Here is an 18,701-nt window from a genome sequence, read left to right on the forward strand (position 1 = left end):
CCAAACCAGCACAAATCTATTCAGATGTGCAATATCTAAAAATGTATAACAATAAAATAATCATAGATAAATAGCATTGAACTAAAGCAGCATTGAATAATTTAATGTTTGATACACTTGTGATGTTAAACAATAGACAAGTGATAAAGCTGCATAGGAATCAAACAGCACAAAAACTGTTGCCTCAGAAAGACTTTTGATACAATTATGTCTTGATTTTTATTTGGCTTGTCATCTTCAGACAACTGGAGGTGGTATTAGAAAGTATTACAAGGCGTAGAAGTAAATTGGGGGTGGGGATATTTTCCCGTTGGGAGCAAGAGTAATGATTTGCCTGAATGACTTTTTTTCACCCATTATATTTGAATTCTTCATGGGAAACGTTTCTCAGTGAGTTCTTTGTGCAAATAATGCAGAGATTGGTTTTGAGAAAACAACGTTGAAGATTTTTGTGTTTAACAGGGTGTCAAAGTATTTGCTGCTGTTTATACTTGGTTTCTGTTCTTATTTGACTGGAGAAAATTCATATAGTCATACAAGTTATGGCCAGGATGTACTGCTATGAAAATATTAACCTGACCTCCTAAATGGCAAAAGGCAGAATTTCTTCCAGTGACTCCTACAATGCAGCCCAAAAGCAATGTTTGTTATACAGTCTCTGTTAGAGAAAAGCTCGGTGTTAAGACTTCATGGAAGGATTTCCCAGTATTCCAAATGCTTATTTTGTCTTTATTGAAAAATTTCATCTTATTTTCGGTGTGAACTTTTCTGACATTCGATCCTAGCATTTGTCTGGTTGAAAGGACTTCCAGGTATCAAGAATCTTTCTCCTGACATTGATAGTCACAGGCTGGGTTCAAGACACCTCTTAATCTCATCTATGATATATTCAATAGATTGAGGATCTAAGGGATTTCATTGTAAGACATGTTTTCTGAGTTTTCTTAGGTGTTTAATGCCATGAACGACTGTGAGAAAAGTTTTTTTCTGAAAACTCTTTCATTTTTCACTTCTTTTTAAATATATGAGCACTGGAACTAAACACAATAATGGTTTCAGTTATGCCAAAAAAGTAATGCCATTTTATATTTCTGTTCATTATTTCTTTGCCTGTGCATTCAAGACTTGCACTACCCCCTTTAGTTGCTGCTTCACACTAGGAGCTCATCTACAGTAGCTTAACTAAAATGATCTTGTCATTATTTCATTCTCAATGCACTTGGGATACATAGCACTCTCCAGAAAATGTGGCCTCACATAAAGAAAATTTATGGATGTTAGTAGAATTTACAGAGGTGTACTGAATTTGGGCAATGGATTTGTCTTGTACAAAACTGGCAGAAACAACTAATTGTGCCCTAATGATCCTCAGTTGGCAGAAAGCTTCTGATTGAGACAGGTCATCTGTGCTCCTGGCAGTGTTGCACCTTTCTCCTGGGTCTTGTACAAGACATTCAAGAAAAGAAGGGATCTTCACAGAGATGTAGGTGGAAAATGGAGCTAGAACAGAACCAAACTCCTCTGTTACTCTGAAATTTCTCACAACAACAACAACAACAACAACAACAATCAATAGACTCCATGTTATATTATTATTTCTACCCACTGCACTGGAAAGTCCTCTGAATGGGTCCACTCAAAGCTGTGTGGAGTCTGGAAGAAGATGTAAGTTGACTTCAGACCTAATGGGGCCGTGTGGAAATGTACGAACTCCTGGGCCCTCTTCCCTAGATTCTGGTGAATTCGCCTATTTTGCAGGTGAATCCCAGATTTTGTTCTACAAGGCGCAGCTGTAGGAAATGCTGCTTCCCTGTTTACTCAATATTCAAGCAGAAGGCTGCAACAGAGTCGGAGTTCTGCACTAAGTATATTTATAATACATTTCTAATTATTTATAATTGCAGTCAATAATTGCAATCAACATTTACAGTGGTTTTCAAAAGGGCATTTCAAAAAAAAGCAAATAATCCTGATGGAATTTTTCAGATACACAGCACTTGAGACGACCAATGCTAAAGCCACAGATTTTCAATATATTGCTTTAGTTCATCATTACTGAATCTATGACTGTTCATATTTTATAACATACTTTGTGACATACTTTCTGTTTTCAGATCCTTTCTAAATATCTTCTTTTGAACCATGTGTTAAATAAAACATTTTTCTAACCATTTGAGAAACTGATGGGACAGGCTAAGTTACACTATCCAAGAGATGCTGGTGCAGTCCCATAGAAAATGCTGCCTATTGAAACGACGTTTTCCAGTAGAATATTTCTAAGTAGGTACATCTATAGAGAAATATACCTATGCATTATTTTTTAAAACCAAGCTTAAAATATCGTATCTTAAATTTCTACACTTCTACATTTTTATTGCAAGACACCTACATAAAAATAAGCTGTATTTAAGGCTACTTCCCCACTACTCATACTGCTGAATATCTTACGAAATTTCATAAACTATGTTTGTGGTATATTATACCCTTCATTGTTGCCAAATGTGATTTTGGACTATAATTTTGATGAATAAAAAAAACTATAAAAATGCCATTTACAATATGCTGTTTCTTATCACATTATTTCTAGAATGCCATGTCTGAAACGTCAGAATATGAATGTACTATTTCATCTGTTTATCATGAAAATACTGTTCTTATATAATTGGCAGGACAAATATTGTGCTCTGTATGTGAGTAAGGTATAAATATTCTAGCAGAAGAAAAAATGCAATAGCAGAAATAACCACAAATCATAAACGATCACTTATTTTTTTAGAGCAAGGTTTCCATGAAGCATCACCAAACATTAAAATGATTCTTGAATTAATAAAAATATCTTTTAAAAATATGATTCCCACTTTTATGTCACTGAGTCATAGTAACAGACTAAAATAAGTAGAATTGGTTGGGACTTTGCTGAAAAAAATATGGAGCAGATTCTGCTGTCAGCTCAGTAGGGACAGCCTGAGACAATTCATCTGGAGATAATAAGCCAGATTCACAGCCTGTGTACGTTGTGTAGTTCTACTGATTTCAGCCGTGTCATGCCAGATTTAAATCAAGTGAATATTTGGCTCAATATGTGCAGTCAACAGGTTACACCAGTAGTAGCTGAGAGCAGAATTTGGCCAAAGGAATTAGGTTGTAAACACAGAAATTAGCAGTGCAATTTAGTACTGGTGGTGGTGTGGGAGGGTCTAGGAAATAAGCATTTGCAATGGCTGAAGACCCGTCTAGTTCTTCAGTTGACTAGATTGGTGCAATGTGCAAACAGAGGACTTTTCACATCTACTAGAATTCACAGTGCTGAAAAGAGAGTTACCTGCCTGGCCAGTTGTCTGGCTGCTGATGGAGCCTGTAAGGCCATTCTGCTCCTCTGCTGTTGTATTGAAAGTCACTTTTAGCCCCTGGGCTCGTACCTGGGCTGTGCATTGGTGAAAATTATTGGTACCATCAGCTGGTGCAGAAAAGGCTGAGAGACATTCTGTGCCAATACCTACAGCAGCTGGGAGATGGCACTTTGGGTCTTCAAAGACCCTGGTTCCACAGACGCTAAGGGAGTTACTCAGTAGACAGTGAGGTCCTCCAGGGTGGATGGATGTACGCTTGGGTAAATTCAGACTATGGTTGGCTAAGTCATCAGCAATGACAAAAATGTGTAATATGGATCTACTCTCCACCAGTTACATAAAGTTTACACCAGTCCAGCTGTAATCCACAGAAATACAGTTACTCGTTATTTAATTGAGGAAAATTTTGTTCCCTCCGAACTGCAAAACGAAGATGTTGATACTAGACATAGCTTTCAAAGAGTGTTTTGGTTGGGTGGTTTTTTTTTTTTTTGGAGTGGCTGGAGTAAGCAAAGCGAATAAAAAGCGAAGTTAAAATTTTGGTCTTCTGGCTTTTTAGTCTCTGCTTAGAAGAATAGGCCATGCCAAGAAAATGGGAATCAGGAAAGTCAAGCAAAGTGTTAGTGATATTGAAATATATCAGCCATCACAATAAAAGGACTTTAAATAAATTGTAGTGCTCAACGTTAATCTAATGTAAAAACCTTGTAAAGTACCATAAAGAGGCTGAACTAATTTGAACTAATTTTTTCTTAGATTGTAAAACTGTTTAACTTACCATGGCAAAAACACATAGAGGAATATATTTTCATTGCTGTTTACTAGTGTATAGGGGTTTGGCTCTATACACTGTTTTAGTCATAAAGTAGGAATTCAACACTTTCATTTTTATTTAATTCAAAATGTTTTGATAGTTTAATTTACTATCACTTAAAAGTTTAATCAATCAGCCATTTAGGGGAAGTTGCTCAGCTACTGTAAATTTTTCTGGTGACTGTTATCAAAAAAGACGTAACAATCACTGCTAAGAATAGAGCCCATGGTATAAAACAAAATATGCTCAACCCTGTAACCAGACAAATTCAACAATCTGATGCTGCCTGTGATGTCATTTCCACAAATCTCCCTTTGACTCTTATATCATGAGCAACAGAAATGGCCTTTATCAAGTTCATATGTTGGTTTTAAGTAAGCACGTTAAGCTAAATATGACCACCAAAAAGGATATCATTGCAGTATTGGTATTGCAAATATACTGACACTGTGGTAACCAGAACTAGAAGAAGGAGCCTGAAATTATACTGCAATTAAAATAATTAATGTATTTTTCATTAAGTTGAGTGTTTTTATACTTTAGGAAAGGAAATTACTATATGCAGTTAAAGGAAGAAGGCTCTTCCAGAAAAGTTCAGCTCTAAATGGCTATTTCTAATAGCCCAAATATCACTATAATTTACACCGTGTATAGGACATAGTATCTATATCTTGTGGAATTGGGTGTTTTTAATTTCCTCAGTGAACTTTATTCAATTTATTGATCTTCAGGTATTTACTCAAAACAAGCATACTGCTTTTATTTATTTATTTATTTTCAGCCTCTTACTTTCCTAAATGCATGAAACAGTATGTACCCTTTGCACTTTCATAACAAACTAAAATTTCAGGCAGTGAGATTTTAGAAGTCTAAATTTAAACTGTGTGCATGAAAAAGGTGATTTATAGTATCTTAAGCCAAATAACTTTATCTGGTCTGACCTATGATAAATACAACTGAAAACTAAAGAGACTTAAACCCTTAGGATTCATTGTTTACCCTAGTTATTCTTTTTAAAGTGGTAAACTTCTAAAATTGTTTATTATAATACTGTCTAGTTATACTGAGGTTTTTCAGTGTTTTGTAGCATTAACTTATAAAGGTTTTCATTATGGAAAGTGACACATTCTGGCAGGAAATTGCTATGCTTACCATTGAGTCCAGTTCTCTGTAACTCATTTTATTGACTTCTGGTTTACCATATATCCAAATTAGTTTAGATCACATTTATTAGTAGTCACATGAAAAGGTATTTTCTGATAGGAAAATGAGCTGTAGTCACAGAAGTGGGCTTTAATGTGAAACTACTTCTGAGTGCTTGCTCCCCAGCAAGCGCCGGCACCCGCCAGCAGTCACACTGCTGGGTTGTCACCCTTGCCCCTTTCTTTGTTGGTTTTGCACAGTCCATCTCCTTGACTTCTGTGTTGGTTTTCCTTTGTTATTTTACCTTTCCCATTTTCTCTTGCCGCTGAGATAATTTTGTACTCTCTTCTATCCTCTTCTTAGTCAAAATCATTATGGGCAACAGAGACATAACTCCCTCAAAATCACTACCTAGTGGAGGAGCTGAGGGAAAGAGAGACTGTCACGAGTAGTAGGGCACGGAGCCTCTTAACTTTAAATTCTGTCCACTTCATTGGCTGAGGCTCAATTCCTAGTCTCCTGTCACTGTGTAGGCTTTGGGAGAACATTTCCTGTGCCCCATATCGATGTTGGGCTGCGGATAGAAGTCAAATTATTTCTTGTTGATGCAGCCGTTAACTTAGACAAAATGTCCTCTGATCTAATCTAGGGGCAGAACCCATACCTGAGATTGCTGTGGCCTTTGCTATTTGAACAAGGCAGATAATTTTTTTTTATTTTTTTAAGATGTGCTAGTTTGTGATACTGAAAAATGCTGTGAGATATGATCCTACAATTCTAATTTATTCCACCCAGTTGAAGTGACAGATTTTCCACACTGGATTGGACCCAATGGCCAGAGTGAGTGCCTCAGTCAGTGCAGGGTCAGCCATGCTGCCGCTGGGAACACCTTCACAGCATATTCTAAAACTTCAGTTAACTTGTTTGATTTGCTTAAAGTTGTCTACGTCATACAGGTCATTAAGGAAAATTCAGAATGGGAAAGCAGAAACAGATGAACTTAGAATCTCTATCACAAATGACTGATGGCTTTAAAATATGTAGTTATAAAAGTCTTACAAGAAGATCCTCTGATTAATGACTAAAAATAATTTAACTTACAAAGAGATGCAGTAAATCCTGTACAATTTTTGCACTTTGGAAACATCATTGTTTTATTTCATATCACGTAAATTTTGTTAAATAGAGGAAACACTGCTTCCCTGGTGCTTTTATTTTTCCCTCTGGATTGTAGCAGTGGAGCACTTGCATGTTGTGTTTGATGCCTTGCATGATGAAGACATGCAATGGCAAGTTCCAGTCTGCATGCTGCTTAATGAATGTTTTCCTTTTCTCTCCTTCCCTGTTATGTGCTTACAGAAGACAACTATGTGGAAGGTGGGTGCTTTCTACCTTATTTTCCTAAGATCTTGTTTTTCCCTTCTGTTTAGTGTTTTTTTTTACCTTCTGCTTTATGTTATATAAGTGCGCATAACATTCAGTACGGTAAGTTGCATTTTTTTACCCATAAAGGTATGCAAGTTTATTAAATAAATGTGATTTCTTTTTCCATACAGAACACAAGCAAAGCTCCATTTTAATCTCGGCCTTACTGGTGTAATTCCAGAATATCCCCAGTGCAACAGTAGGATTTATACTGATATGACTGATATCATCCTTCAAAACAATTCAGGAGATTAGCAGAAGGACTGATTTCTCTTATGTTCTGTATGAAAAGCACTTCAAGAAACTATTTTTGTCATTAGTGCGGAGCATAAATGCTCCTCATAATAATGTAATGCATGTTAAATACCTGTATATTAATTGCTTAGGAAAATGAAAAGCACTTTTCTCTTTAAGACTACAAATCTTGCTTATTGTATTATTCTTTGCAGCAAAAAGTGTTAGGAAAAAAGTTTTTCTGTTTATCTTTTCAACATAATGCACTCTGCCTTTTGGATGTTGTGAAAGAAGCAGCATCTGATTTTAATAATAATGTTGGTATGTAATTAAATTCCTTTAAAGAAAGTATGGCAAAGGGCACTGGAATCTAAAGCACAATGCCATCTAGCCTGAATAGTGGTAAGTATGTCTGTTAGCTGGTAAAACATGTTGCGTGGTATATATATCATAGTTTTAAAGGTGCAGAATATGCTTCGCAGATCAGTTACTGTTGGGAGTCAGTGCTGTCTTTTTGCTTATAAGCCAAAAGGTGCAGGTGCTTTTTTTATGTACGAGTGCTTTTAAAAGTCTCTTTGGGCTGAATCTTTGCTGGACAAGTGATTATCTATTTGAAAGATGAGCTTATCTATCTAAACTGAGCAATAACTGGTATTCTATTTTTTTCCAATACTTCTAGAACTGTTTTTAAATCAAGGACTTCGTAAGCTAGCTCATATGCAAAGTGACTGCCCTGGCACAGCTCTGACCCAGGGTCCTGCAGTGAGCCACTGTGGGGCCTGAATTCATTCAGGATTCAAGTCACGGAGGACCACTGCCTGCCTGTTCAGTGGCATTTTTCTAAAAAAAAAAGCCTGGGAGTATTGGTATTGCATTTCTCTGTGCTGCTGTATTCAAGGGCAAAGAGAGATGCTCAGATTAAGCACATACACTATGCTGCGCAATTTTATTAAAATATATTTTACCAGTAGGAGAAAGGAAATTTAAACAATTTCAATGCTTTAATTGTGTACACGGTCATGCACATACATATCCATACAATTTCCTTTTCATTGTGAAATAAAAATTTATTCAGCAACACTGGGACAGGAATTCTAACTGAAAAATATAAAAGCCTAGAAATAAGTACCTAATCTTATATTTGGTCTGTGCATAAAGCTCTTAGTGGTGTCAACATGAGTCTCAAATGTGGATTAGGATCAGTATAAATAGATAAGGAGGTTCAAATTCATTTCACGTGTTAATTTATGCACAGCAGTATGAGATAAAGCCTAGATAACAGTTAATCCAGACTTTACCTGAATCTAATACTTACAACTGCAACCTTAACTTTATTCCAACACAGGTCTGGGTACTTATGCATACATTAATGTTACAAAGTATGTAAATGTAAAGAATGGAAGCACAAAGTGTGTATCCAAAGCACAATTTGGAAACCGAGATATATTTTTCATCCTTGACTTCCCTGATATCTGAGCATCTCTGTAAGTTAGACTACATAAGAAAACAAAACAATTTAGTATTCACAGTGTTAAATCTGTATATATTGCTGGTATGAAAAGACTACATTTATTCATTTTGCTAAAATTATGCTAGGGTTGAACATGTTTCACGGCAGGGTGACCATGTTTAAATTTTGTTTTGGCCTGTGCTCTGCATGGAACTCACACACTAAATTATGGAAATATACCCTATCTTCATATGCACTTCCTCTATCACATCCTGTGCCCCTGAACTCTCTCCTCTCAGAGCCAAGTTCAGTATAAAGATGGAGTGGATCACACGTGAGGCATTCCTGCTAAATCTTGAATTCCTAATTCACAAAGAAAGGATTTTATCATTTTGATTATGAAGTAATGGTGCACAAATGAATATTTTCAATGTATAGTATGCCTGTATATGGCTAGTTAAGGCTGGAACTTTCTGTGACTATCCGTTGTGGTATTCTCTATTGTAAGCTGACAGTCATTTTGGAAATCTAGCAGTGATTGCTGTCATGGTATCATTGTAAAGCACTCAGTGGATTGCACAGGTAGAGTAATAGTAATTCTTCACTCTTCCATAGCCTTCATCCATAGATTGCAAAAATATAAAATTAGGCAAGTATCATTGTTTTCTTTTAGCAAGTAAGTATGAGTAACCTTGCTTCTTTACAAATAAAGTAACGTAGACAGCCAAACAACATACAGTGTCTTGAGGACTAGTACTAAATTTTTTAATTGACAGATGTTTGGTTTGAGCAGTGGCTTGTTTTTGTTTTTATTTTTTACATTCACTTGACTTCCTTTTTAGTTGAACAGCACTGTAAATGACTCTTAAAATTGAAGAGGTTTCTATGACGTTTTCAAGAGGCCCTTCTGCCATTTACATTTTTTTCAAATTGTACAAGAATCATGTATTTACAGCTGACCAATCTCACATATCATTTCAGCAAAAATACTAGCTATCAAGCAGTGGTAATCTCTTGAAACTAGGCCTTTTGTTTAGGTCCTTATAGCTACAAAGATCACATTTAAATGCAGGCTAGTAAGAGATTACCTTCTTCTAATTCCCCTAGGAGACATGGAAGCAATTTGCTATGCCTTCTAAGAGCTAAAAGAGCACACATAAAGTAGCTGCTGAAAAGTAATGTTTTATTAAGAAAAAGATGTAACGTTCAACTAGTTTCACCTTCCCTTTATCGCATACAGTGAAGGCTAAGCCAGAAGTCTGAGACTTCTTACTATAGTTGCCAACACAAAATATTAAAAGCCAAAAGACAAGTTAAATAATCACATGAAGAGACTAGTGCTTCGAGAAGGCTCAGCAGCAAGGAATCCAAGCAAGGATGTTCAGCATGAAAAGAATGAAGCTTAACCGTTTTCACCATGCCTCTCAGTTGCAGCAACAGGGAAAGGACACGTGTGAAAACGTTTCCGTGCTCTTTCACGGGTTCCTAACTGCAGCACAGCTGTGTGATGTTTCCCAAGTCATGCTTATGTAGTCACCCCTTCAGGATCACACTCAGCTTCCATTTACATTACTGGAAGCCCCAGGTAATCCCACCAGCTGCAGGGTGCTGGAGTTGGAAATAGAATCTATTTCACAAGACATGGGGCACATCAGGCCCTTCAGTTTAACTGCACATCTAAAAAGGATGACATTAAAAAGCACTAATTCAGCAAAACCGTTGTTAGTCTATTGGGAGCTGATAAAATACAAATCCTTTAACACTGGTTGCAGTTGAGAGTATCTTCTTTGAACTGCCCCCTCTCCTCTCCCCTGGAGTACATGAGTCATTTGTGCACCTAATTTTCTTTGTGAATTAGAAATCAGAGGAACTCTCTAGGAAGTCCACTTTCCAACAAAGAGCAGGATATTTTCTTGCACACATTCTTTGTGTGAATTAATTAATGGCAAATATGAAAATAATGTACCACTTTGTAAAGCTGTTGGAGAAGAGGAGCACATTTAATACACGACCAATTAATAACTTCTAAAATGGATCCTAAAACAGCTAAGTTCAACAAGAATAAGCCTAATTTTTTAAACCAAACATAAAAAGTGAAAAACCTTCATATTTCTAGAGAAATGTTCTCCTTTCATCACATTATTCTCAGTGAGAATATAAGTATTATGTTATTATCATGAACTAAAAAGCTGAATATTTTTGTTCAAAGAGTAATGAAATTTGGCTCTGGTTGAGTGATTATCATTATGGACATCTGTTTTGAAATGTCACTAGACCTATACTGGTATGATTTGATTTCATCTCACAATACAAATATAAAGCAAAATCTATTTCTCACAGATTTATGAAGTAGCTTCAGAACATGTCACTTACATTTTCTTTATTGCTATGTAGTTTACATTGCATATGTAATAATTTGCCTTCTCTGGAACAAATTCATCCTACTCTCACATTTCACACAGATAAGGAGACATCCCTTGCATTATCATTTCAATGTGATGAAGAAATTTTCTTTACCTGAAATGCTCATTTTTATGAGGGGAAAAAGATCAGACCCAGCCCATTTTTCAGGTTTACACTTCTGCAGGTTTTTAACATCATTTCACAATTAGAGGACAGGAAGTCCTCCCAGCAAAGTGTTCAAAGCAGTATAATCAAAATATGATAAAGACAGATGGAATATTAAAGGATTTGGTTGGATTTGAAATAATTTTATTATTTTCTGTCATCCCAACTACTGCACAGCAGAAATACACAGTAAAATAGCACCCAGTGTTTGAATTGCAGTTTTGTTACTCGTAGCCCAAAGCATTCCAACCAGTGGTTGAAAAATGCTCTTTGATTTCCCTCTGTGGTACAGACATCTCATAGGAAACAGATGCCTGTCACAACACATTTTTGTCACTGTGACAACACCACCTTCCCGTGCTCCCGTGTTCATTGCTGACTGTGCTCTTGTTTCCCTTCAAGGTCTGGCGCACCTGATGATGGGCGACCAAGGTATGGGCTCTGTTCCTTTTCCACTCTGCTTTCATTGTTTCTTCTTGTTCTGTAGCTGCTTTGAATCCATCACTGCAAACGATGGGCAAATGCTTGAAAGCTGTCTTTGGCTGCAAATAAACACATGGTTTTAGTCACATCTTTTCTTATTTCATTTTTTTATTTTTTGTTTGCTTCGTAAGCTTTTGTCCTTCCTGCCTCCTTAACTCCCCCTCTCAAAATACAATAACTGAAACGAAGTGAGAGAAATAAGGTGATTAAGAAAATTTAATGTATTTATCAGAAATACAATTATGGGTAATCTATAAACAATAAATCAAGCACAAGAACACTCTTCAGATAGTTCCTGAAAGAAGATACTCAACTGGTCACATTATACACAAAGAGGAGTCCATTTACATTAATGCATGGCTGATCGGAAATGTGCAGAAAGCACCTGCTCTTGGCTTCTGGAATGCTGAGAGTACAACTTTGCAACCTAACAAAATCAGTGATTTTTTTTCCTTCTAACCCATTGTCCATGTTACTTTTGTGTCACTCTTTCTTATCTAAGCATGGGTTATTTCTGTGTTTCTCTGCATGTACATGATTGGAAAAAAATAAACTAAATCCCTAATATAACACTGATTGCATCTCCATTTGTCTCCAGACACTTACCTTATACTTTGTCTCTTCATTTCACATACTATTGCATTTACATATACTCATGACTCTTACTGTTGTTTCTCTCCTCTTCTTTATTCTCTTTTTGTCTGGAAATGCTTTCTTCATGGAACCATTTCACCAAATCCATAGGTAAAAGTAAAGGTATTACATGATTTTCTTTATTTTTTTAATGCCATCAGTATACTTTAATGTATGTATAAGTAATGCAAATAAATGTAAATCTTTTTGCACTGATAACATGAGGTAGGTATCTTTTTAAAGTAAATATTTCATGGATATCAAGGTAAGGAGAATTATGCTACAGAACAGGCTGATCTTTTTTAAGGTTTGTCTCCTGGTTTTGTGAGAGATGTAAAGTTCTGGCAGTGATAAAGGAGGCTACAGTTATAGAAAGCGTTCAGGATGAAATAACAGCCGCATTTTGAGGTATGCGTTTTTCTGTTCTCAAAGAATTGTAGCCCAAACCACCAGGCACAGAAAAAAAGCATGATGTTGTTCAACAGAGACTCTCTGGAGATAATGTGTCCAGGGCCAGTCCACAACTTAATGTAAGTTTTAAATCTGAATAGCACTGACTGCAGCAAGTCTCTGCTATCAGCTGATCACATTTGCCCTGAGATTTTTCTTGACTACATCTGAGAATTGGACAAAGGAATGAGGAACAGTGAGCACCAAATAAGAGTGTGAGGCTTATTTCAGAGTGTTTTACTCTTTTTCGTTTCTTTATGTGAAGAATACCAGCCCTGTTTACTGTCTTTCTCCTGGAGGAAACATGTGCAGTACGGTCAAGACTTTTCCTGTATTAATAAACATTGGGTTTTGCTATGAGTACGCTTATTCACTGATATCACAGAAATATATTTTTATGAGAAGAAGCTGGTCATTAAAAGCCATTAAATCTGTGTTACAGGTGACGAATAATACAATTCTGTTAAGCATTTGTCAGGATGTGCTTACTCTTGGTATAAATCAGAAAGCCAATCTGAATGGTCGTATTTGCTAACTAGTTAAATTAGAAGCAACCTTCCAGGTTCATTGATGTCTTGGCTGATTCAGTGTTTCCACACCTAGAAAGTTCATGTGATGCAAAGACCGTAATTACAAACCTGTAGTGTTTCATTCATCTTCATATCAAACTCGCTGGAGAGACTGTGTAGCTGGTGATAGGTGGGATACTATTTAAAAGGTTATGTGTGTTCTGGAGCTGTGAATCTTCTTGCTTAGGAAAAGTTTTAAGAAAATAGAATTAAAAATGGTCTACTGATTTCTTCGTTATATGGATTGTTTTATTTGTTGCTGGCTGATCCTTGTGTTTTTCTTAACATTACCCTGTGTGTGTGACTTCCTTATTACTTATTACTACTATCTTATTCCTTAATGGTAGATGTCTTGAGTGGTGTTACCTTAAAATGACATTCTGTAATAACTGAACCTTGACATTCTAGATCATTTTTATTACTATTAGGTAATCCTTTCTCTAGATTGTTCTGTACACAGAATACATGTTGTAGTACGTACAATACTGAAGTGTTTTGTTTTTTTACATGAAAGGATGAAAACATAAACATTATCAATATATATTATGATTAGGAGTTGATCTGGAAAAACTATTTTAGTAAAGCAAAAACTTCACAAGTGTTGCACAATAGCTAGACATTTATACTTTTATTTTAAAAGTTTTAGCAATTATATTCACCTAAAAATGACCTTGGATATGTTAGCTGCTCTTAGTGTTTGATGGTAGGCCATGAGTGATTAATTGATAGGGCTCTGAACACCCTGATCTAGTTGAAGATGTCCCTGCTAATTGCAGAGGGGTTGGACTAGATGAGCTTTAGTGGTCCTTTCCAACCCAAACTATTCTATGATTCTGTGTGAACCAGCCACCAGTCATCTAATCATTTGACTGCATTTTTCTTTTTGCATTTTATTTTTTGTAAGATTTATTCAGTTTATATGGGAATACTGATTACTATGTTTTGATAATCATCATACAATGTATGTGTTCAAATGGATGAAAAGGGTTTATATGTATGCAAACTCCAGTTGCAGAAAATATCCCTTGATATCAAACCACATCCTCAAGTAGGGGAAAATAGCCTCATTTTATTGACTATCCTGAAACTACACTAATATCGGCTATTGAAACGTGACCTCAAAACAGTTGTGATAACACATTGGGAATGCATAACAATGTAACAAAGTGGGAGGGTGATGGAAAGAAACAAAGGGACAAAAGAGAAGCTCAGCATTGAATTCATTTGCACATATTTCAATCTTTCATTATAAGTTCAATTCCTTTAGAGGTAGGTAAGGTCAGCAACAAAAGTGATTGCAAAATTCTGAGTGATTGTATCTTATTTTGGAAATATGCAGTTTGCCCTGAAGAGTATAAATGAATGAAGTATCACCATCGTATTTAATTGTGTGGGTATTCTTTGGGTTACTGGAAAAGGAAAAGCCAGTGTATCTTGAGAATTAGGACAGGATGACCTGGTGTTCAGAGAGGAGGGAGGGGTGATGCAGCCTTTCCAAATAGGCAAGCAATACAAAATCCAATACGATCTCACTGTATGCCCCTGCTATTTGTCATTTAATTGAAAATATAAATTGGCCTACTCTGCATAATTTCCAGTTTTTATTGAAGCTTTATTCAATATTAACAAAGCTGTCACTGTCCCTTAGAGAAGGGCAGAAGCAAAGCTCAGATGTCACATTGCTGAGATATCTGCCAGTACTCGAGGTCATATAACTTGATCTATATGCAAAACCAGCTGACATAAAGGAGGATATAACATAAAGATGAGAGCCTATATAGAAGTTTGTCTGATAACTTTAGAGCTGTACAAAGCTTGTTTCCTGATTCATTATTCCTTGATATTTAACTACTATTAATTATGCTAAGCGTAATTCTAGGAACAGCCACAACCATTTAGTTGTACTGGCATTTATTTATTTTCTGATAACCTTCATATATGTTCAAAAATATGTAGAAATTCCTTTTTTCTTCCCCTGGAAATCACCTACCTGTATACAACTCTAGCAGTGGAGTTGTTGCAGCTGTGGTGGTGAAAAGCCATAGGCAAGGTCAGGTTTGTAAATGGGGTTCATGTTTTTATCAGACCACTTTGAATATGCTGCACAGAACAATTGTTTGAATTGGAAGCAAACCTTGAAGTCTGCTGCTCATAATAGACATGGAAAAGAGTATGTGCACCCCAAACAAATCTATGCCCAAACAAATTTTGTCTGCTTTCTCCAACTACCCTAGTTGGTCTAATAAAACTACCATTTCCACCTATATGCCTTACCTTGTCAAAAGTTAGTACCTCTTAGATATCCCATGCAGAATTATTTTGTGATGAATAGTAATACAACTAAGATTATATGGTGGCAAATGTAAAACACTCAACTTCTTTATTAAAAAAAAAAAATCCTCATTTTCATTTTAATGAGCAGTGAAAGGGATTTATAATTCAGTTACTATATATTTCCTTTTTATATTGCAGTTCTTTTAAGCCTATACATATTTTAACCTATATTTTATTTATATGTAAATAACCTACTTTTGACTATGTATATTACTCATTGTATACCTAAACACTATGTTCATACTCCTGTTCTATTACATAGAGATTATGGGCAACTTTAAATTGTACTTGAGTCACTCAGGTCCATAACAAAGTATTAAATGATATCTAACTGAGCAATAAGTGTTTCTGTCAAAAGACTGATAGTTCAACTGCAATTTATTGTACTAGATTACAGGCTTTTGATGTGCTGGTATTTGGTATACTGTGTATAAATGCTGAAGAAAGACTTCAGAATGTCCGTTTATATATATGTCAACTTCCCTGCCAAAAAAGGGCAAGTTTTGTATTGCACAAGCTATCATAAAAGATCTCTAAATACAAGGTGATGCCACTGGGTATTTGTAAGAGCAGTACTTTCTTAATTACCAATAACACAATTTAGCTGATGACTGGAATAATAGGGCTCTGAAAAATAAAAGTAATTTTAAAAGACCTTTAAACAATAATCAGCATTAAAATGGTATGTTATAGCTATGTCATTATGCAATTCTTGTGTCATGCAACACAAATATCACCTTGTGCCAGCAATCTTCACTAACATGAAATTATGTGGAATTCAGTCATTAACCTCAGTACCACCACAATTGCATTGTACTGTGATGATGCACATTGATTGTGATTTCATTTTTGCTCTGTTTTCAAAGGACTAAAATACTTTTGGCCTCTTACACTCTCTGATCCTCCCGGGATTGTTGTAAAGTCTGTCCTCACCTGCTTTTGTGTGTGCTGCTTCAAAAGCAGGAGTCTGGAAGCCACGCATCGTCCAACATTCCTCAACCTGAGCCACCAACAGTCCAGAAGCCATGTAAATGCTTTGCTAGAGCCCTGAGCTCTAACACAGCTTATTATTTTTGGCTTGGTGCCCTGTTGACATGGATTCAGTTACATCCCTTCTCAACTGCAGCTGGCTTTTGCCTGGCAAGTGCAAAATATGGACGGAGGGCTTTCTTGACCCTCCATACTTGTTCACATAGTTATGTATCCTAGATGATAGCAACTTATTTGAAAACTCACTGCTAGAATTGAACTGAGTTAATTCAGGTGTTTTACACAGGATGAGGTTGCCAAGCTGAGGTAACTGAAATTATTTCTAAGTGACATTAGAACAGAAGAATGAATAACCTATGTTTCCCTGCTCAACCTCATAGTTCATTCTACTGACAAAAAGAACAAATCAATAATGTTTAAAAATTTATCGCGCCTTAAACAGGGCCCAAACATTCTGACCATTTTGTAGAATTTGTGAAATGATCAGCACATTAATTTAAAAAATATTTTATATAAAATTTACCTGTTTTTTTTTTTTTTAATGAGAATTACCTTTTTAACCAAATTAAGGAACTTTAAATATAAAGCTCTTCAAAGTGCTCCAAATAGCAGTAACTACACGTTATATATGTACTTTAGTGACTTTTTTTTCTAAAAAAGCCTCATAAATATAGTTAAATAGTGGCTGATGTTCACCAAAATATTGTAATTAAGTTTTTGTGAGTAACCCATGCACCTATGCCTACGCATATATGTTCCCATACTATATTTATATTTTTATGGTTAATCTGTTCAGTATCATAATGAACTACATGTTAAATGTTTTAAGCAGAAGGGTGACATCTTTCCATATTTAAAATTGGGGAGCATTGAGTCATATAATTCACTTGCACTTCATGGGTGATACCTAACAAGCCTAGAATATGGCATTTGGAGCTGCAGATTAATCTTTAAGTTGAAATGTGATCAATTAATGTGCCGTAAGGAGAAAAAAGCAGCAGAACATGACTGTTGAAGAAGTTATCTTTCTGAAGTACATGGCTCAGAACAAATCCATCAACATCAGGACCAGAAATGAAAATACTGTCTTGGGACACATATGCCCGAAATTATATCTGAGATAGCTGATTCATGATCAGCAGTATGAAAAGAAATTGTAAGGACCTGCCGTAAATATCAAGAAAACTATATGAAGGGGATTGCATTTATTTAAAAAATGTTATTTTTCTGACATAAGTCACCATGTGATAAAGTCTAAACCATGCCATGAGTTCTGGCACCTTTCCCCCACCAAAAAAAAACCCAAAACATTTACTGTATTCTGAATAATTCTGAATTATCCTGAATCATAAACACATAAGTATATTTGTTATAAGTCTCCTGTGGATTCAGAGGAAAAAAGATAAATGTGTGATTATGAGAGATTTTATGTAAAAAAGAGTTATATCTGCAAAAGTGTAAGTTTCTGCTGGGTCCAGAAAGCATTGTAGTATAAGATAGTATATATTTAAGATTTTGGTTTCCACGAGACTAGGCTCCACTTCTGAGCATAGATTTCTCCAGAAGATGGGCTTGCTGACAAAGAGCCTTTCAAAATAATTTTAAAGCTCTTTTAGGATGAAGGATATATATTTCAGGGCAAAAAGTAGGTGAGGATTTATTGAGGTTGGGAAACAGTAAAGCTGTCACTCTGAAGAGGTAAAAAACAAACAAACAAACAATCAAAGAGCAGTTAAGCAATGAAGAAATAGAAAAACTAGGCATTTCGTCCTTAAAGCAAACATTTCTTCTTATGTATATATAAATACATATAACAAATGAGAATTAAAGCTGCAGAGATCTGTATCTTTTTTGCATGGTGAAATTCCATGAGACTTTAATACAAATTTCATAGACATTTCCAACAAAACAGGGATTTCAGAGAGGTGTATTCAATGGATGTCCTGTAGAATATCCTGGAACCTTCTTCTTTACATCTTCTTTTAATATGTGATGGCATTACTGAGCCAAATACATTGTCAGAGTGACACTAATGATTACACTTTCACTCTAGGGTTGCACTACAACTAAGATTTTCCTAGGATAGAATTCAGTCCTTCAAACCTGCAGGAGCAGCTGAACAAATGATCCCAACAAACTCTAATTTCTATTATTTCCATGAAAAACAAAAGTAATTGGAGATTATTGTATATCTCACAACAGAAGTCTCAACTGACTTTAACATTAATCCAATCAGAATCACGCTCTGTGAAGTTTCA

The 18,701-nt window shown here is 35.7% G+C and overlaps 1 protein-coding gene across 14 annotated transcripts in view; it reads left to right on the forward strand.

Annotated features, from left to right (window-relative positions):
* The window catches only part of NRXN1 (neurexin 1), a 728,501-nt gene that overhangs the window by 70,097 nt on the left and 639,703 nt on the right, over positions 1-18,701 (forward strand). For 9 of the 14 annotated variants that reach the window (XM_082047389.1, XM_082047384.1, XM_082047394.1 and 6 more), the window contains exons 3-4: positions 6,667-6,684; positions 11,387-11,416. The exons of 3 other annotated variants lie outside the window; for them this stretch is intronic. In XM_082047389.1, the coding sequence (XP_081903515.1) occupies positions 6,667-6,684; positions 11,387-11,416 (48 nt within the window). The remainder of the gene's footprint in view (positions 1-6,666; positions 6,685-11,386; positions 11,417-18,701) is intronic. 2 more of the 14 variants (XM_082047395.1, XM_082047385.1) reach the window with 1 other exon arrangement.

The sequence above is a fragment of the Streptopelia decaocto genome, assembly GCF_964273445.1.
Source record: "Streptopelia decaocto genome assembly, chromosome: 3".
NCBI classification, from domain to species: Eukaryota; Metazoa; Chordata; class Aves; order Columbiformes; family Columbidae; genus Streptopelia; species Streptopelia decaocto.